Genomic DNA, 21,332 nt, shown 5'->3' with positions numbered 1-21,332 from the left:
TAGGTAGTCCCTTTGCATAATTCTACTAGTTAACATATATTGGGCAAACTGATGAAACACCCAGTAGAACTGTCACTAACTTTTACTGCATGCACATATACTGGGCACCCTTCGGCCCAAACTTCAAGCCAGCCAGCAGACAGCCACCAGTGAATTCTGTTTCATCAAGCCATACCTACAGTGACATTTTGAACAGTGCCCGTGCTTGTTTCCTAGGTTGCCAAAGCAAAGTACTGCAAACAGGGTAGTTCAAAGCAATAGACATTTATTCTCTCTTTTAAAAAAAATATTTAATTTTTAACTTTTAGGTTCAGGGGGATGTGTGAAGGTTTGTTACAAAGGTAAACGCATGTCATGGGGGTTTGTTGTACAGATTATTTTATTACCCAGGAGTTAAGTCCAGTACCCAATAGTTATATTTTCTTCTCTTCTCCCTCCTTCCACCCTCCACCCTCAAGTAGACCCCAGTGTCTGTTGTTTTCTTCTTTGTGTTATAAGTTCTCCTCATTAAGCTCTCATTTATAAGTGAGAATATGGATAGGAATGAAGTCAGAGATTTAGAAGGAGAGCAAAACGCAATCCAAGGAAAATACGAATCACAATAAAGTGATACAGAAGCTGAAGGAAGGAATAGCTGATATAAAAAAAGAAATTCACAGTTCTGACGAGCTGAATAACCCAATACGAGAATTTTACAGGGCAATCACAAGTATTAACAGCAGAATAAACCAAGCTGAGGAAAGAATATCAGAGCTTGAAGACTGGTTCTCTGAAATAAGACAGTCAAAGAAAAAAGAATAAAAGGAATGAACAAAACCTCTGAGAAGTATGCGATTATGTAAAGAAGCCAAATCTATGAATCCTTGGCATCCCTGAAAGGGAGGGGAAGAAAGCAAACAGATTGGAAAACATATTTCAAATATCATCCATGAAAACTTCCCCAATTTTGCTAGAGAGGCCAACAGTCAAATTTAGGAAATATAGAGAATGCCTGCAAGATTCTACACAGGAAAATCATCCCCAAGACACACAGTCATCAGATTTTCCATGGTCGAAATGAAAGAAGGAATGTTAAAGGCAGCTGGAGAGAAAAGGCAGGTCATCTACAAAGGGAATCCCATCAGGCTAACAGTAGACCTCTCAGCTGAAACCTTACAAGCCAGAAGAGATTGGGGGCCTATATTCAGCATTTTTAAATTTAAAAAAAAAGTATTCAACCAAGAAATTCATATCCAGCTAGACTAAGCTTCCAAAGTGAAGGAGAAATAAGATTCTCTTCAGATAAGCAAATGTTTAGTGAGTTTGTTACCACCAAACCTGCCTTGCAAGAGATCTTGAAAGGAGCATTAAATATAGAAAGGAAAGACTGCTACTAGCTAATACAAAACCACCCTGAAACACACAGACCAGTGTCACCATAAAGCAACCACACAAGCAAGCCAACATCATAACCAGCTAACAACATAATGACCAGCTAACAACATAATGACAGGATCAAATCCATGCATATCAATACTAATCTTGTATGTAAACAGGTTAAATGCTGCACTTAAAAGGCACAGAGTGGCAAGGTGGATAAAGAGGGAGGACTCGACAGTATGCTGTCTTCAAGAGACCTGTCTCACATGAAATGACACCCATAGGCTCAAAATAAAGGGTTGGAAAAGAAATCTACCAAGCAAATGGAAAAGAGAAAAAAGCAGTTTGCCATTTTAATTTCAGACAAAACTGACTTCAAACCAACAAAGATCAAAAAGGCAAAGAAGGGTAAAGGATTCAGTTTAACAAGAAGACCTAACTATCCTAAATATATATGCACCTAACACAGGAGCACCCAGATTCATATGTTTTCAGGGTTTTTAGAGACCTTCGATTAGTCTTAGACTCACACAATAATAATGTGAGACTTCAACAGTCTATTGACAATATTAGACAGATCATCAAGGCACAAAATTAACAAAGATATTCAGGACCTGAATTCAAAATTGAACCAAATGAATCTGATATACATTTACAGAACTCTCCAGCAAAAAACTATAGGACATACATTCTTCTCATTGTCACATGCTACATACTTTAAAATTGACCATATAATTAGACATAAAACAATCATCAGAAGCTACAAAAGAACCAAAATCATACCAAGCACACTTTCATGTCACAGTGCAATAGAAATAAAAGTCAAAACTAAGAAAATCACTCCAAAAACCTTGTAACTACATGGAAATCGAATGACATGCTCCTGTGTGACTTTTGTGTAAACAATGAAATTAAGGCAGAAATCAAGAAGTTCATTAAACTAATGAGAACAAAGATACAACATACCAGAATTTGTGGGACACAGTTAAGGGAGTGTTAAGAGGGCAATTCATAGCACTAAATGTTCACATCAAAAAGTTAGATGTCAAATTAATAGGCTAACATCACAAAGGAAAGAATTAGAGAAACAGGAACAAATCAACCCCAAAGCTAGAAGAAACAGGACCTAATCAAGCCCAAAGTCCTAGCTCAGGTATGCATCATATATGGCCTGTGTTTAAAGGGCAAATCTCTCTGAGCCCCACAGTGTTCATCTGGACAATAATCAAAATCAGAGCTGAACTGAAAGAAATCAAGACATGAAAACTCATTCAAAAGATTAGTGAATCCTGGAGTTGGTTTTCTGAAAAAAAAAAAAAAAATTAATAAGATAGGCCACTAGCTACACTAATAAAGAAGAAAAGAGAGAAGATCCAAATAAACACAATTAGAAATGAAGAAGAAAATGTTACCACTGACCCCACAGAAATAAAAATAACCATCAGAAACTACCAGAAATGTATTGTCTTAAAGTGCTGAAGGCCAAACGTCCAAAATCAAGGTGCCAGCGTGGCCATGCACTCTGCAAATCCTTGAGGGGAGAACCATGGTTACGTCCTCTAGCTCTGGTAGCCCCAGACACTCCTTGGCTTATGATGGTTTCACTCCTATGTCAGCCTCCATCTTCACATGGCTGTCTTCCTGTGCCTCTGTCTAAATTCTCCTTTCCTTATAAGGATACCAGTCATGTTGGAATATCTGAAGTTTATTATATCTGCAGAGACCATGTTTCCAGATAAGGTCACATTCATGAAAATTGGGGGTTGGGACGTCAACATATTTCTTGGTTGGGGGATGGGTACAGTTAAACTATAACACTGTCTGAAGGAAGAAGTGCTCAACTGTTGAAGTCTGAAGTCACAACATCTTACTTTCTGCTGACAATCTTAACACTTTTTTCTACTGCTGGTAAATCTGTTTATTTCTCAGGCTTCCCATCTCAGCCATATCTTTCCCATTCTTAGCAGATGGAGTTGTCTTCTTGTTTCCCACGAGAATCAGAAGTCCTCAGGTAGGGATGGCAATCTCCTATCTGCTTTGCCCAAGGCAGAGGGCTGTTTTACTTGTGTTTCTTTCTTCCTCTCTCTAGAGCACTGCTGTGGACAATGCATTCACTTAAACTGCTGCTTTGTCCACTGTGCATCCCTCCCTGCCCCTATGTCTCTGGGGAAGGGGTGCAAGACTCAAGAATGCAAGACCCAGCAAGTCAAGATTCACTATTGAGTTGAACAATGCTAAAAAAACTCTTAAGCATTGCTGATGCTTGAGCTCAACAGTGAGCTTGATCTTGTGTTGCTTATTCTACATCTGAATTACTATCTCAAAAGACTACAGGGAAGGATGGCAGAAGTGAGTACTCTCATAATCTAGCCTAAGATGAGCACAGAGGCACAAAGCATGCATCATCAGAACATGTGGGCAGAACATGACAGGCTATGGCCTTTTGCAACCCCAGGACCCAGAGCTCCAGAACTAATCTTCAGGCAAATGACGGTACTGGCTTTTCCATGGTGACATCTGGCCATGATACAGAGATCCCTGAGTAAGGACCTACCAGACTTCTAACCTTTCCACCACATCTTGCAGAAACCCATCATAAATATCTGGTATGGTTCTAAAAACCTGCCTTTAGCAAGCTAAGTCCGTTGTATCTTGCAGTTCCAGATACAAATTCTTATGACACCACCAGCATTATTCTTTATATACTGATGAATACACACTCCCTGCCCCCGATCCTCTGCACCTGTGCAGGGGCTCCCAGATGGTGGGAGGTGCTGCCAGCAGTCAGCACAAGCTGGATTGGAGAAGGCCAGCAGGCCTGGCTGGAGCTCTGGAAGCCTTTGTGGGTTCTGCCTGTTTCCTCTTGCCTGGCTGCTATGATCTGGCTCTGCCTGTTTTTACAGCCCTGGCTCCTGCTATTTTTCTCACATGCATGCTTGGTGTCCTTTCAGGAGCCATGTGCAGTTTCCTGGGAGCATTCTGCCTTCCTTACCATGTTGCTTTGCAGTTTGTGATTATTTTGTCCTCACTTCCCTTGATTTTTGCCTCCTGGCTAATTCTGGCTCCTAGTTAGTTTAGTTTAAATTTCCATTTTCCCCAGTCTCTGGTGGATCTGTTCCATCCCTTTCTCACACTGTTCAAGATTGCACTTTCTCCCATACTACCAGAGCTCTTGGTTAGTCTCTTACCCCAACATTATGAGAGCCCCCATTTTACCTGCAGAGAAAGCCAGAGTGCTGCCGTGGCCCTCCTGTTCCCTTCCCGTTCTCATCTATGTGCTTCCTTGGCTTTAGCCTCTGAAATACCACACAGTGCCTCTGGTTCTTCCTTGCCTTTCAGGGCTCAGCAAACTTTTCTATAAAGGGCCAGTGAATAAATATTTTAGACTTTGCAGTCCACATGGCCACTGTTGCATCTTTTCAATCTTGCCATCGTAGTATGAAAGTCTGCACAGTCTATGGATGCATGAGTGTGACTGGATGCTAATAAAACTTTATTCACAAAATGGGCAGCAGGTAGGATTTTTTGACCCATGGGCTAGAGTTTGCTGGCCCCTGTTCTGCCTGGAAAGCTCTTCTCCCAGAAAACCCATCTGGCCAACTGTCCCATCTTTCTTGAGTCTTTGCTCAAATGCCATCTTCTTAATGGAACCTGTGCCTCACCACCTTATTTCAGATCATAGCTCCGTCCTATCTGGCCCTCTTGGCTCTTCTTACCATGTTCGGTTTTAGCCTCAGCTATAATGTTGTCTCCTCCCGCCACTACAGTGAAAGTTCCCAATGACCAGGGCTTGTGTCTTTCTCTTACTCCTTGGTCCCACATGCTTACAACAGTGCTGGCATTAAAGCAAGCACTCAATGGATATTTTTCTAATTAATGAGTTAAATGGTGCTATGGTCTGAACGTTTATGTCCTTCCAAAAGTAGTAGGTTGAAATCGAACCTACAAGGTGATGGTATTAGAAGGTGAGGCATTTGAGAGCTGATTGGGTCATAAAGGTGGAGTCCTCATGAATGGGATTGGTGCCCACGTAAACAAGACCCTGGAGAGCTCCCTTGTTCCTCCCACCTTGTGAGGACACAATGAGAAGGTGCTGGCTAGGAACCAGAAAGCAAACCCTTGCCAGACACCATGTCTGCTAGTGCCTTGATCATAGACTTTCCAGCCTCCAGAACTGTGAGAAAGAAATGTTTGTTGTTTATAGGCGGCCCAGTTTGTGGTCTTTTTGTTACAGCAGCTGGAATGGACGAAGACAATGGGTAGATGGTTGACTTCTTTGTTACCCCCACTATTTTATGAGTTCCTTAAGGGCAAGGGCTCTGTGGAAACCTGCTTTGTGTGCTAGCATCTTATTCAGTGTCTGAAACATAGATCAGGATTAATCCATATTTGTTGAATGTGTAAGAGATTAGCACACCTCACAAATAGCAGAAATATGAATAATGTTAAACATGGGAGAATGTTCTATTATACATTAGAATTAAACAGCAACAAAAACACAGATATGCGTATTTGAAATTGAACCAGGTCCAAAAATGTATAACATCTTCCCTTTGAGCCCCCATCTCACTTGGACCCCCGTTTTCAGCCATTATTCGTTGTCATTTCTCAAAGGCAGTACAATCAATTGGATAACATTCTGGATGAATCTGGAACATTAAGTTACGTATTTGGTAATGAATATATTTCAAAGTCATATTTTCCCCTGTGCCAAAGTTGCTCTTAAAACAAATTTATGTGTTTAGAGAAATACCTTAACGGCTTTAATGCATTAAAATATTAATCGTTAATAACTGTATGAAATGATTACTGTAAGGCAGGATAATAAATGTTTAATGGTCGATGCTTAAAATAGAGAAGCAATAAAACTTGCCTTCAAGAAACTGGCAGTCAAGTTGGGGAAACAATAAACCCATGAAAATGTGAAAATACATTTCCAAATTAATATTGTGCAAATTGAGTTTATGAGTTCTGAAGGAACTATGTGCTTGCACACAGAGGAAAAACTTCAGTAGGAACTTGGAAAAACTAACTCCTAAATGAGCCTTAATAACTCAGCATGAACATCTAAGCCACGTAGACTTATTAACACTCAGAGACCTGCTGGCTTTCCTTCTCTGGTGGAAATGTGCGCTTGTCCCACTGGGTTCTCCCAGGGAACTCCACAGTGTCCTGCAGTCTCTGAGATTTTGGCTAGGATTTCATATGGAGGTGAACTCACTTGAAATCCACAAGCATTCTCTTTTCAACTGTATCATTTTTTATGAGCTATTATAGTTCTAGTTGAGAAAACTCTTTTGGCAACAATGTTAAATTCTATTGGTTTGAAATACATTGATGGTGTTACTCAAGCATTAAGTAGACTCTTGAGGTCTTTAAAATGCAATTATTAACTTTCTAATGATTAATGATAATTTACTTGGAGGATGAAAATCTCCTCCATGCTTACTTAAGTCAAGGAGAAATTGTTTCTGCTTGTCCTAAAGAGAGGTGCTTTGGGGAGCTCAATGCTTCTCCTTGGGACCAGGTGCTGACTCCAAACAGCCTGAGCACAGCCAGGCTGGCGTGACTTTGTTGATCTCCACCCTGGGGACAGTGAGAGCCTGTTTGGTAGGATACACACAGCATAGTACCTGGAGCTGTGACTGGTCTGTAGGAGGTGCTCTCTCGACTGACAAGATTCGCTACAGCTGGAAATTCAAAAATGGAATTAGAGGTCAGAGAACAAGCAAAACAAAGACAAATGGGGATTGAGAATGAAGTGAATGTGGGTACCAAAATGCAAGCATTTCTAAAGAAAAAGAAGAAGCTCTGTAAAGCCAGAATAGAATCAAGACTACATAGTCAGCAGCCTAGTGTTTTTGTTTTTGTTTTGTTTTTTTTCCAAATAAGCACCTGGGGAGATGCTTAAAAAGAATGCCCTTGTGAAAAATAAGTTCTTTTCAGCATTACAAGTGCAAGGCTGATATCTCATTCAAGTTTAAACTTGCTAGGGTGAGGATGAGACAACATGGATGGAAAGTATGTTGAGCAAAGTTGTGTGACATGTGACATAGCACAATGAGATGCCCTCTTCTAATATTCAGGCCTGATTGAGCCTGTCAGCAGGCATTGCCAGTTGCCTATGCCTTGTGGGATGGCTGCAGTTCGGACATCGTGCTGTGAATCTAATCCTATTATCTTTGTAGGTCAGAAATCGTTTTAAATCAATGGCCTCCATGCATATCACCTGCCTGTCCATGTACTTATTAGAGTATCTGTTACTTGTAGCTATTACACCACCCACAAGGAAGAGTCACAATGGCTATTTATAATATGCCAGGTAGATGGGAGGCTCCAAACCCATGTCATCTGCCATCCTTCTTATAATCTCTTAAGGGAGATTGCATTATCCTCCTTCTACAGATGAGCACCATGGGGCTCAGAGGGACTTGCCCCCTGAACACAGGCCATACCTGATGCATACCTGAGCTAGAACTTGAAAACAGATCCACTCCAGAGCTTGCCTCCTTCCTTCTTTACAAGCTGCTGACCTTCCTTTTGTTTAGTTGGCATTTTAGGAAATACCAACGTTACAAATGGCCTCCATCTCTCTCTCCCATTGCCCACATTTTCATGCATGAGCTGCCGTGGAAGAGGGGTGTGTGGACTCTGGCAAAGGTTGAGAGCCTTTTCTTGATTGTTATAGACTTGCATGCATGATGCAATAAACTGGGGTTATTAAACCCAAAGCAGAAGAGCCTGTGTGATAATTTAATGCAGACCTTTATGGGTACAAAAGTGTGGTTAAGTGACATAAGGAGTCAGTTCTTATGGTGCTCTGAAAACACCGTATCGCTCCATCCTGTACATCAAGCACAGAGGGCCTAAAAGCTGGGGAGCCACAGGTCCTCTCCAATCATGTGAAGAAGCTTCTACACTTGCCAATACACTTGTCAATACACTTGCCAAAGGTCTTTTACTACTTTTGAATTTTAATGTGCACATTCCGCACGAAAAGGGATGAATAAATCTTTCCTTCTCCTACTACCACATTATGAGGATACTTGCATGAACTGTGTATACATGAGTCAGGGAAACCTCATAAAAAATAAATCCACTACAAGAAGGGATGCCTCCGTGTAGAGAAGATATCATGCAGACATGTGCTAGAACAGATAAAACAGTTGGGAAATGGCTCAATGTTCATTGTCTAGAGATTCTGGCAGTTTCCTAGTGATGGTCTTGAATCCCTCTTGATGTCCTTGCCTGATGACTAATGTTGCCTCCTTTCCTTCTTGAAAGCATCCCAGTTTCTAGCATAAATCATCTTGTCATCTTGTTTCTAAAATGCCCAGTTTTATGTGTTTCTATAAATTTGTCTCTATATTATTCTATTGAACTTTTTATTTACCACAGTCAAGGGCCTCTGACATTTGTTCACTCACTGCCACATATTGGGAAGTCGGCTCCCTGTGTCTTGATCCTCCTTTTGCCCCAGCTCAGATCAACTCAGGAGACAAAGCCAGAGCCGTCATGCACATTTCCTTATTCTGCAGTAGCTCATTGGGAAGAAGTATGATAAAAACTGAATAACGTTGGAGCTCAATGTCTTCTTTCAGTAAAATCTTACATGGTTTCCTTTCAGTCTTTTAACATAGTTTTTAGGCATTAAAATATTTACCAGATTTTTAAATTTAACATTCCAATGAAAAAACTCATACGTATGAATTTGATCTTGCAGATAAAATGATTAATTCTTCCAAGAGGTGAACCTGTAAATTTAAAATAGCATCAGAAAAAATGGACATGGCAAATAGAAATGTTGTGTTTTGACAATTTTCAGAAATATTCCTGAAATTATGTATCACTAATAGGAATGTGTGATTTGGCAGAATTTTATAAGAGAGGGCTACATGCTTGGAATGGAATAAGAGCAGAGTAGACACCGAAGTCTGTCACTTTAAGCTAGAATATTTAGACAAATATTCAGTTAATGAAACTCCTATAGACCCAAAGATATGGAGAATTGTAGGTGTGAGTTTTGGACTTGTAGGGCGGTGTACAGAAGTGGTACTTCTCGTTTAGGGGAAGCCAGCCCGTGTCGCCATGGTACAAGTGGTTCCTATTTCAATAAGCAAATTCAGGAAAGTAATGCATTTTCAATGGGTCGTATTCCCCAGGAAGAAGGAAGGAATCAAACGTGCTGGAACGGTCTTTCCAGTCCTACTGCAAGGGTCTTAGCAATAACTTTTTTCTGTCAAGGGGCTCAATGAGTGACACACCTGGGGATGCAAGGCCCTGATTGCTGTGTAAATAGTTACCAAGGATGTGCTTGGCGCCAACTCCCCACCCCATCCCACACCACACACCCAGGAAACGGAATGATAAGCTTTTCTTTAAAACTCTTTGGTGTCTCTCCAATGGCAGTTGAAATCCATACTGCTTGTTATGGGCTCCTGGCCTTGCCTGGCTTTCCACCTCCTGTCCTGTTGATCCCTTCGATCCTGACTGTGGCTTCATTTCATTCCTTGCCATGCTTATGGTCTTCCCCCAGGCCGCTCCTTCTGGCAGGATGTTCTCTTCCCCCATCCTCGTCTTTGTCTGGGTGGCCCCTTCTCAGCCTCACCCCTGCCCTTTCCCTTTTCTCTCCTTTCTGATCCTCTGTTTCTCCTGCCAGCCCTGGCCCTCTGTACCCTTGTCCTCACTGTAAGCACTTGTTGATCTGTCTCGTTTGTCTCCTCACACTGCTCTTGAGGGCACGGGGGCTGTGTCTATCAGTTTACTAAGGAGCACCCCGTGGCCAGGACTGCCCCTTGGGGCAGTGAGGAAGTGCCTGGAACAGTACTCTGGCTGGCTCTGCCACCGTGTTTGATTTCAGTCTTGATGGAATAAGTGTAGACCTTAATTTGATATACAGAATGCATACTCAGTGAGTTATCTTATTAATTAAATACTGATGATATTGACTCTCATGTGTGTTTATATTAATTTATGGAGTTATTTTCAATAAATAGAGGTCTGTATTTTGATAATTACCAGCCAAGTGCTTTTGATTCTGCATGTTGGATGTTGTTATTGTTATTCAAAAACAGAAAACAGAGAAAATATACTGGTAAATAATGTGACTAAGTTCCCACAGCCAGTAGGTGGAGGTATTGAGCCATCTATACATATATCTCTATACTCACATTTGTGATACACACATATGCACAGACACAAACGTGTGCATCCATCTATTGAAATCTATCTTTCTATCTATCAATCAATCAACATCATCTGTCTTTTAGTAGAAACCTCAGGAAAAGAACTTTAGCCTACCAATAGCTTTTAACCTCTGTTTAATTTCATTTAATTTTAAGTTATCAGCTTTTAATTTTAATGAATACCTAGATAAAAATATATTTGCCCTGGAAGCTTCTACAGCAGTTTTATCTCCATGAACTATGACAATGGAAACAGTGTACCCAATAAAGAGAGGGTCTAAAATCTGGGAATTCTTGTGGAAGGCATTTTGTAGTGACTGATACTAACAACTTAGGAACAGAAAACTGCTGGCTGTGTGTCACCTCTGAATATTGTTTCCATTAACTCATCTTATTTTTGTGAAATAGCTTGCTATTTAAAAACTCAGCATGGTAGGCCAGGCGCCGTGGCTCACGCGTATAATCCCAGCACTTTGGGAGTTCAAGACCAGTCTAACCAACATGGAGAAACCCTGTCTCTACTAAAAATACAAAATTAGCCGGGGGTGGTGGCAAAAACCTGAAATGCCAGCTACTCAGAGAGCTGAGGCAGAAGAATCTCTTGAACCCAGGAGGCGGAGTTTGCAGTGAACTGAGATCGCACCATTGCACTCCAGCCTGGGCAACAAGAGTGAAACTCTGTCTCAAAACAAACAAACAAAATTCAGCATGGCTTATTTATGATCCTAAAACTCTGATCACCTTTAAGCTATATATATATAATTTATATTATATATATATACTTGATCATTCATTATCATTATGTGAAGTTCTGTTCAATAGAAATTATTGCAAGGGACATTGAGAGTAAGTAAATGGTGACTATTATTTTGCAGTCAAAAGCCACTTTGTGTGATACTTGCCAAAGTCAGGCTGGAAAATGCCCGTACACAATGCCGAAATAATAATAGCCACCATTTATTGGCATCCTACTATGCATCAGCCCGTTTAATTTTTACAGCTTTGCAAACTAGGTCTGATTGTCAGATGCAACGACAGAAAATATCAGATGTCAATGGTCCAGCCAGGGCAGAGCCACAGGCATCGGGTACAGGCTTTTTCCAGCCTGACTTTGGCAACTGTGTCACAAGGTGACTTTTGACTGCAAAATAATTTATAATAAATTTTGATTCTAGTAAGATTTTTATAGAGTAGGGATTCCTTTGTGCCTTTAATATTCACTCCCATTGTAGACAAATATTTTTATATCAATGATCAGATCAAGCCATTTGAATATGGTATACCCCCATATTGATGCTTTAGACATTGGAATAGAAAGAATGTAGAATGGGAGGCTTCATTTGGGTGCTCAGTATTTGGTTTTGTGTGGTCAAAATCTCAAAATTTTTGATGCTTTTCTTCGCATTACTTGTAATTACATATATGGTGAGTCACTTCTCCTAGTCCTATCTGTATGGTCACTATTATGTAAGAAAACATGCAAAATAAAAGTTCTTATATCGTGAAGAATAATTCTTATTAACATGATATATTTTGTACAACACTGTAATACATAACTCAGTATGTTTTACAAACATTAGAAAAGAGAGTTTCTCCATGTGTGTATTTACATAGCGGCTGACATGCCTGTTTTTCCTGTGATGTAGTCAGCAGCACACCTGAGATCTCTCTTTCATACACTCCTATCCATTGTACACAAGAAGAAAAGGCCTGATTTTCCTTCTGACTTGTTCAGCTCACTCAGGAGTGACAGATACTAGTTTGTGGTGAATTGCATTTTGAGAAAAGACAGAACTTAAATAACGGAAGGAAAACAAAATTCATCTTATCATCCTGCCTGGCAAGACTCTAACATCACCTACTTCCAAATTTGTATCAATAAATATAAGAGCTATTTGACTGTCTGTTTTACAATTATTCCCACTTTTTTACTGTCTTTGAAAAAGGAACAGGATGCTAGCCGAATTTCAAGAGACTCTACTCTTCAAAAAACTGCGTTTCCCTAGTTAATGGCAGGTCACACAGTCAGAGGTCCACCCTCATCCTGAAGGATCAGTGTAGGGCCGCAGGATGTGTTACCAAATGCAGTCTCAGTCTCTGACCAGCGCGACCTGCACTGCATGGTGAATTAGCAAACAGCACTCACTACACTCGGAATACAAATTCTTCTCTTGTTTTTGCAAACCAAAAGGAAAACCTGTATTTGAGCATTTCTATCTAAAATGCACGTTGTGATCTTATAACATTGGTTCAGGGTAGTTTGGAGACATGGTGGAGGCTCTCTGTGGAAAGAGGAAACTGTGCATCAATCTGCCTACCATTACTCAGTTTTCTCCTTATCTGCAAAAGCAGATGTGGTTTGCTGGAACAGACACAGGGTATGGAATGACCCCCCGAGAGTCATTTACTGGCTCTCTGAGGCTATGGTGGGCCCTCCTTGAAACACCCTCTGGAGTTGGCTCAAACACTTTCCGACAATGTTCTTGTTTAATAAGTCCTTAAATTGTTTCTTCTTCCTCCCACTTTTTCTTCTTTCTGTGTCATTCCTGACATCCGTGGTAGCTGTGGTTTAAAGTTTCATCTCATCATTTATTGTCTCTCTAGTTGGTTCTGAAACCCCCCTCAGACTGTTCCTAAGTAAACCTGCTTACCACTCGCCGTGGGAAGATGACCGTCCAGCCAAGAGCTTACCATTGTTTTTCTAAAGCAGAAAGTCAAATCCTGTTGAATATTGCTAGCATTTAATTGACTGTTTTCTTTTTGCAACCACTGTTTATTTTTTTTCAGTATAGTGTAATGCAGTGGTCCCTAAACTTTTTGGCACCAAGAACCAGTTTCATGGAAGATAAGTTTTCCATCAACTGGGGGTGGATAGAGGGGATGGTTTAGGGATGAAACTGTTCTGCCTCAGATCATCAGGCATTAGATTCTCATAAGACGTGTACAACTTAGATCCCTCACATGCACAGTTCACAGCAGAGTTCCCGCTCCTATGAGAGTTTAATGCTGTCACTGATCTGACAGGAGGCAGAGCTCAGGAGGTAACACTCATTTGCCTGCTGCTCACCTCCTGCTGTGTGGCCTGGCTCCTAACAGGCCATGGACTGGTACTGGTCCATGTCCTAGGGGTTGGTGACCCCTGGTCTAATGGATTCAGGATTTTCCATCCCCCTTCGCCATTGCTAGTTATGTGAATTTAGACAAGTTATTAAATCTCTGGGCTTTAGTGTCCTCATCTATGAAATGGGAAGAATAGCACATCACCTAGCTCTGTGATTCTTGTGAGTTCAGTGGGAATATAAAGCACCAAGCACAGATCTTGGTGCAAGAATTAGCATTCTACAGATATTAGCTGTTTTTATTATAAACTCAACCTTCAGCTGGAAACCATAAAAGATCTTTCTTCCTTTGTATCTTCTTATTTTTTGGCTCAGGACTTCTGAGAAACTGGAGCTATTTACTATGTGGTTTTCATGCCATTTGTCCCCAAGTTAATAGCAGAAGTGGGTAGTAGTGAGTATATTTGATAAATCTTGGTGGACTCTGCCTCATGCCTCCTGCATGTGTGCTGGTAACCTAAGTCCCAGGCTAGACACCTTTGAACCCTTACGCCTTCTCTCTTTGTTATCCCCATTTTAGGTGGGGTTTCTTCTTGCTGTTTTTGTTGTTGTTGCTTGTTTTGTACAATTCCCAAACTCTAGTTTTGTTTAGCCAGGGTGCAGGACCCATTTCAAAATAATTTAGCCTCTTCTTTAGAATTAGACATGCCAGTGATTATTTTCTTTACACATGGTTTTGAAATTGTTCCATATCTTTGCTTTTGGGGCCTGCTTTATCAAGTAATTCTTTCTTGGAGACTTACGGTGAACACAAACTTAACTGCCCCCCCTGCCCCCAGTATTTTCTTTATGTTCCAAAAACACAAATTACAGATGTGTAATCTGCTGTTTTTGTGAGCATCTCTCCAGGATATTAAAGCATACTATTAGAGTAAAGATATCTAACCTCCATCTTTTACAATGTTATGCAATTCGAGTTTTTTTTTTTTTTTAATAGTCATCTAGGGTGAAAGCAATAGTGACTTAAGAATATGTTTGACAGTTTATAAATTAAAATCACCTCAGTATATTACTTGATATACTTCAATGACTTAACAGTGTGTTGTACTGAAGGGAAAAGTATCATACATAAACCATTTAGAATATTTTTAAAATTTTAGAATATTTTTTAAACATTTTTTTTAAAATTAGAATATTTTTAAAACGTAAAGTTGGATTAAATTAAAACATTTTGTGAAAATATCAAATATAGGTATTGATTGAAAATTGACAATAGTCTTCCTGGACAGAATAACAGAGTAGTCAATGCCAACCCTTTGTCAATGTCTGAAGTCAACTTCTGCATTTCAGACCTTAGATGATTCCGTTTATGTGTCTTACTCTTAACATTAATGACTTATCTTGCAGCCACATATATTTTAGTTGTCCTGCCAGTAGCATGTTATTATTGCAATGCAATTGTATCTGGAAAAGTACAAGGCCAACTGAATTGCCCCCAAAAACTAATTGTTCCTGAAAATGTGTCTTTGTGAATATACTTGTTGTCTGTATCTTTCCATTAATTTTGGACACCAAAGGTTACTGCCATAGTTATCCTAGTTTGCACCATAAAATTAAGATACTTGCTGATTGAATGAATAGCATTTAGAAATAGAGAAGAATAAAACCTTGTGATTAGATTTTTAAAAGCAAATATTAGGGAGTATGTGTATCTCAACATGTACTCTCTCTATTATCACTGGTTTCAAACTGGAGGTTAGGAAGCTGAAACTTCAAATGCTTTATGTAAAATTCAGTTGATAATGTATATTTCCTAAACTCCTAATGAGCTTGGTGATTAAGTAAAGGCTTTGCCATAATTTTGTCATTTCTTTATCCCCATTTTAAAGCTAATTGTGAGACCAGAGAACTACAAAGCAATGTCTCCATCCCAATACTCTTCCCTCCTCTAAATGTATCACCAAGCAACCCAGAAATCAGAAAATCAGAGTTGTTTTTCACCGTTCCATGGTCACCATAGTAACAGAAATTGCTAAAGCTAATTCCAGACCCACCTTACAGTTTTAGTCTTTATTTTTGTTCCCAGCAATGAAAACACTTTTAAAGTCCCTAGTAAAAGCACATACCTTATGTCAAAGTCACAGGAATGGATATAAGTTAAGTCAAATAATTTTGTTGTCTTGCACACAAATAGGATTGTAGACTGCTATATTCTGAGTCACATTTCATCTTTTTAATCCTATTTTCTCGCTCTCTTTCTGAAGGTTATGTAAGAATTTGCAAATAAAAAGTAATACATATTGCTCTAAAATGTACTGCAAATATTTGCTGCCAATGTTTGATGGTATTAACGTCACATTAACTTGAGCCCTAATTTAGCTCAGCATACTTGAGTGTGCAGTCATACCAGTGCCTTCCCATTAGTTAGAATCTGTGTATGACACTGAGTTTCCCAACAGTGTAGATCATTAAGCTGCTCACAGGGCCTCCCAATTGCCCTATAGGAACCAGGTATTATCTAAACAAAACCATGTCTCTTTGGATGAAGTACTGAGCAGGCATGACCAAAAGGGAATGACATGAATGTTGAGATGTTTTCCCTCTTTTCTGTTTTTTCCCAGAGCCAAACTTTGTTTCATCTTATGACATCGGAAATTTTACCTACTTCTTTTTCCGAGAAAATGCAGTAGAGCATGACTGTGGGAAAACAGTGTTCTCCAGAGCTGCCCGGGTGTGCAAGAATGATATTGGTGGGCGCTTCCTGCTGGAAGACACCTGGACCACATTCATGAAGGCTCGCCTGAACTGCTCCCGTCCTGGGGAAGTCCCCTTTTACTACAACGAATTGCAGAGCACTTTCTTCCTGCCTGAGCTGGATTTGATCTATGGCATCTTTACCACCAATGTGTATGTAACTTGAAATAATTTTTCTCCCCTCTCTCTTACTCTTGCTGAATAAGTCTTTTGTTCTTTGACCTCTGAGGTTTTAAATTTGCTTTAAAGAAAATCTTTCTTATTTTACTGGGCTAAACAGACAAAAAAAGAGGACTTTTCAATGAACTACCTTTAGACAAAGATACGTGATTTGTGAGACTGGTATTAGGAAAAATACTCCAAATCAAGAAAGTTTGTGTCAGTCTTTAGGATATAGTGACATTAAATTATTCTATTATAATTTGCTCCTTCCTGATTTGCCATTGTGTTCTGGACACTTTTTGAAATACTGGTACATATTATACGTATATTTTTTTGTATATGCAAGTCATGCATTTGTGTATAATGAAAATAGTGTTGTCTGGAGAATCTGAAATCTTTGAGATAACATGATTCTTGCTTAAACCTTGCTCATATTTGAAAGGCATATTTTCCATAGCTGCATTTTATGTCAATTATACTTTTAAGATATTTTTATAAAAATTATAATATGTTTTGTTTGGGGGTGGGACAGGGAGATACTCTTAACTTTAGAATGAATAATATTTGGGCTGGCTTAAGCCTATGAAGTTTTCTGATCTCCCTCACTCTTAGTCTAGTGGACTGTCACATGTCCCCAAGGTTATTTCCCATCCTTAGCTGATATGCTTTGTAAGATTCAACAGGAGCACATGCCAAACCCAGGAATCAAGGATCACATTGAGACTCTCAGCATCACTTTCCTACACATTGGCTGTGATGCTGCTGATCCTACACTATGGGTTCTGATTTGGATCACCTTTGAAATCTCTCGTCTTGTGACTTAACACTTTAAGCAAAAGCCAAATCTTTGTATCCAAAGTAAAGGATCCAAATCTAGTTGGGTTGGAAGTGCTGACAAATGAGGTAGGATGACCAAAAGTCCTGAATTGCCTGAGATTATCCTGGTTTTAGCATTGATGACAGCCCTGTAACTAAGGATACCTCTTATTCCTGGGTGAACCAGGACAGATGGTCACCCTAGGATGTCCTCTCTGCTTCCTAAGTGTTTTAATTTACTTTTTCATCTCTTGGGCATCAGATGCCTGCCCATGAGTGACATTTCTAAAACGTCACTTTACCTGCAGCTTATTTCCTCATTAACCTTCTCTTCCTGGTCTCTCAATTGCTTAACTTAGGGGTTAATATTTGCTTAATAACAGCTTTTACCCCCCATGAAGAGTCTTCTTTCTGACATGAGGTTAGAAAAGTAAGGCTAGTTTGGATGGCTCCACACATACCCTTTACTTCCCGTGGCCATATTTGTTTTCGTAAATCTGGTCTTCAGCCCAGAGGTTATTTCTTCTCTTTGATAAGTTTCTTTAAAAAAATCAGTCTACAGTTTCTGAAGTTGATTTTCTTTCCAAAACCTTGTTTAAAAACTAGTGTAGGTCGCACAAGATAAGTGTGCATTTGCTCAGTTGACATCAGTTTTATGCACAAGGAGAGTCCGGTTTACTTAGCTCTTCATTCCCCTGGCTCTGGGCAAAACAAAACAAAACAAAACAAAACAAACAAAACACCACTTTCAGAAGTTATAAAAGTACCATGCCTGAAACAGTCCAAGATGATATATGGTCAATTTAGATAGTTGCAAAAATAAGTTTCAGACTATTCTGGACTATTTGTTAGGTTTGCAAATTCCCATCATGTCAGAAGTCACCCAATGTACAGAATCTATATTTTTAGAGATAGAAGCGTCACATCTCCCCTTTCTCCTTGGAATACTAATTTGTGTTAGGTCTTGGGAATGCATTTCTAATACGCCCATCTCAAATTTCACAATATTTTCCACCTCCTTTTCGTGTCTCAGACAACGTTTGCTTCAAATGGAAAGAAAATTGAGGATCAGAGATATTATGAATTAGAAAGCTGTCTAATACTGGGCTGAGCTTCAGGGCTTAGAATATTGCTTTGCCTCTGTACATTCATCAAGGTTTCTCAGCTCTAGAGGAACGGGGAAAAGATAACCGTTCTGACTCCTTCTGTCCCTAGCATGACTGTGTAGTTTTCTCAATCACTTGAGTATGGGTTGGCCTGAAGGAAATGGTGTGCTGCTACAGTGGAGTCTCTAAAGATTTGGCTTTTTTTCCTAGATATCTAAAAATGGTGGCTCACCATTATAGTTGTTTATAGTGTAGAGATTGTAGTAAAGTATTACTATGTATAGATATGGATATACAGATACTAAAGTTGCTGTGGGGGGGGGGGGTAGGTTTTTTTTAATTGCTCTTCTAAATTTTTACCTTGATTGCTGATAGAAGCCAGGTTGGAACAGGTGGCTGCAGGTCTGTCATACAAGTGAGCTTGTTCATACTGATTCCAGCTTTAAGCCTACTCATTCTCAAGGTCATGATCTAGACCTGGCCTGCCCTCGCCTGCCCACAGGTCTGGAGACCCTGTAGAAGTGAGTGAATAATTACTTCCTGTAGACAATCCCATCCTAGGAAGAGGGGGCAGGGCAGAGGGAGGAGCACAGTGGAGTCACACAGGCTCACCCTTTGCCCCCAGAGCACAGCAAGTGAAAAGGTAGAGAGGCAGGCATGGGGTCTACTATACCAATTGTGCTCACCGGGGGATGGCACAGGGGACAGGAGGAAGTGTTCCCACAACACTATTAAAGGATGTTCACACTGGCAACTACTGGGACATCCAGCGGAGTCTCTGGGTGACACCAGAGCCCAGGTCAGCCCATTCAGTCCTGGTGGTTGTAGTAAACAGAGAAACATTATGCCAGCAGGAAGAAGATTAGGTTCTTCCTTTACCTGGAAGCCGTCTGGCAACCTGGGGCCCCATGCAAAGCAGGTACAAATCCTGCTTCATTTCTCTGCAGCCTGTGACTTGGGCTAAGCAACCTCTCTGTGCTACTGTTTTTTGATCTGTAAGTCAGGGTCTTCTCAGGATCTATAGGTTCTCTGTGAGAAATTAGATGATCCCTATCAAGTGCTTAGCAGGGGGCTCAAGGAGATACTGTTATTATTCATAATATCCCCGCTTTGCCTGCCTCTGCACCTGGCCCAAGGCATGCCTGGATGGGATGTCCTGCGTCTAGCCCTTCTTACTCCAGCATACTTGTTTTCTTTTCCTTATTAAAGCCTACTCACATGTTCAAAGGCCAGTGTCTTCCCTGTCCTTGTGTTTTAACTTCTCCCATTCTCTCTAGGGATGATGAAGAGTCAAAACAGCAAACTGAACAACCCATAGCTGGTGTTCACCCCTTTACTTTCCAGCGCCGGGTCCTGTATGCATCATGCTGGGCCTTGTCCTTGGTGCTGGACTTCTGGAGAAAATGCAGAAGGCCCTCAATACCCTCAAGACCCTACCTTTCCATAAGGATGTGTTGACTGTCTGCCCTCCTGAAGTAGAATCCTGTCTACTTCACCCAGAGATATTGCAAAGGATTGGAAATCCTGGCATTTGGGGCCAGCCTGGGGTTCAAGTCCAGTTTCCTCATTTAGTAGATGGCTGACATTGGGGAAGGGTCTTGTCCTCACTATGCCTAGTTTTCCTTACCTGTGAATTTCCTTCACCTTATGAGGATTAAATGAATGGGAATTAGTAAAGTCCTTGGAATAGTGCCTAGCTCCTATTCAGTATTTATCAAATCAAACAAATATAAGCTAGGTATTTCAGTTTTGGAGTTTGTTTGACTTTTCCTTTGATGCAGGAAAAAAAATGGATGAGAAGTGCATGTAGTATTGTCTCAGAGCAAGAGAAACTATATGTAAGCTTTCTCCTTTTATCTCCACTTCCCCTTCGAGAACCCAAACTGAGCTCAAAATGTGAGTTTACTTAACCAAATAATGTTGCCGTTTCCATACTTAGTCAGAGGGCACTGACCTTCTGAGGGCTCCCACTTATGACTGACCTTCAGAGCCTGAATTCTAAATTATGACTTCAGGATTTCATAGGTCAGTGCTATGTCAGATTTTTCTCTTTGACCCTTTGAATTTAAAATCTGTTTTAAATTAAAAGAAAATATGAAGAGTCAGTCACTTTTCATAAAATACTTTGAGTTGATTTTTTTTTAAAGGATGACAAATAAGACAAATATCTGGATTAAAATACACACACACACACACACACACACACACACACACACACACACCAGCTTGCCCTGCTGCTGGGCAAAGTGACCAGATAGGTCAGGAAGGGAATTGCTTCAGGCTGATGAAAGATACCATCCGCTGGAGAAGAAAGTCTTTTTCTTCCAGAATTTGAAAGGTGAAGCAGATAGCCCTTCAGAATCCCTCTGGCCTCTGTTGCAGCTGAGTGAATTAATCCTGGCTGACAGAATTACAAGTGTGGCAAATGCTAACTAGCCTGGCTTCTATACCAAGATGTTTGTTCCTCCACAGGGGAGCCCCGTTCACGCTCTGACTTCGTCCTTTTGGGATGTTTAAGAGACTGTGGCCTTGAGACCTCTGGAAGCTGTTCCAGGTCACAGCTGCTGCCTACTCTATAGGGGAGGTCAGCAGGTGCTGCTGAGCTCTCTAATTGCCTTCTTCTCTCTCTCCCTCGGCTCCCAGGAACAGCATCGCGGCCTCAGCTGTGTGCATCTTCAACCTGAGCGCCATCGCACAGGCCTTCGCCGGGCCCTTCAAGTACCAAGAGAACTCGCGCTCGGCCTGGCTACCGTATCCGAACCCAAACCCCAACTTCCAGGTAATTTTCGGGGGGCAAAGGGGCACTGTCGACATCCCCCATGAAGAATGCAGAAGCCTTGTGTAGACAGGCCAGGGTAATTTAAACCGCGGTGCGGGCACCATGCCGCTGT

General features: G+C 40.6%; 1 protein-coding gene across 5 annotated transcripts in view; it reads left to right on the top strand.

The window, feature by feature from the left end:
- SEMA5A (semaphorin 5A) overlaps positions 1-21,332 on the top strand; it is a 507,347-nt gene that overhangs the window by 324,741 nt on the left and 161,274 nt on the right. For all 5 annotated transcript variants that reach the window (XM_021939236.2, XM_021939237.2, XM_021939238.2 and 2 more), the window contains 2 exons: positions 16,225-16,510; positions 21,085-21,220. In XM_021939236.2, the coding sequence (XP_021794928.1) occupies positions 16,225-16,510; positions 21,085-21,220 (422 nt within the window). The remainder of the gene's footprint in view (positions 1-16,224; positions 16,511-21,084; positions 21,221-21,332) is intronic.

The sequence above is a fragment of the Papio anubis genome, chromosome 5, assembly GCF_008728515.1.
Source record: "Papio anubis isolate 15944 chromosome 5, Panubis1.0, whole genome shotgun sequence".
In the NCBI taxonomy this organism is placed as follows: domain Eukaryota; kingdom Metazoa; phylum Chordata; class Mammalia; order Primates; family Cercopithecidae; genus Papio; species Papio anubis.
Note: the sequence above shows the minus strand (reverse complement) of the source record. Positions and strands in the feature narration are given on the sequence as shown.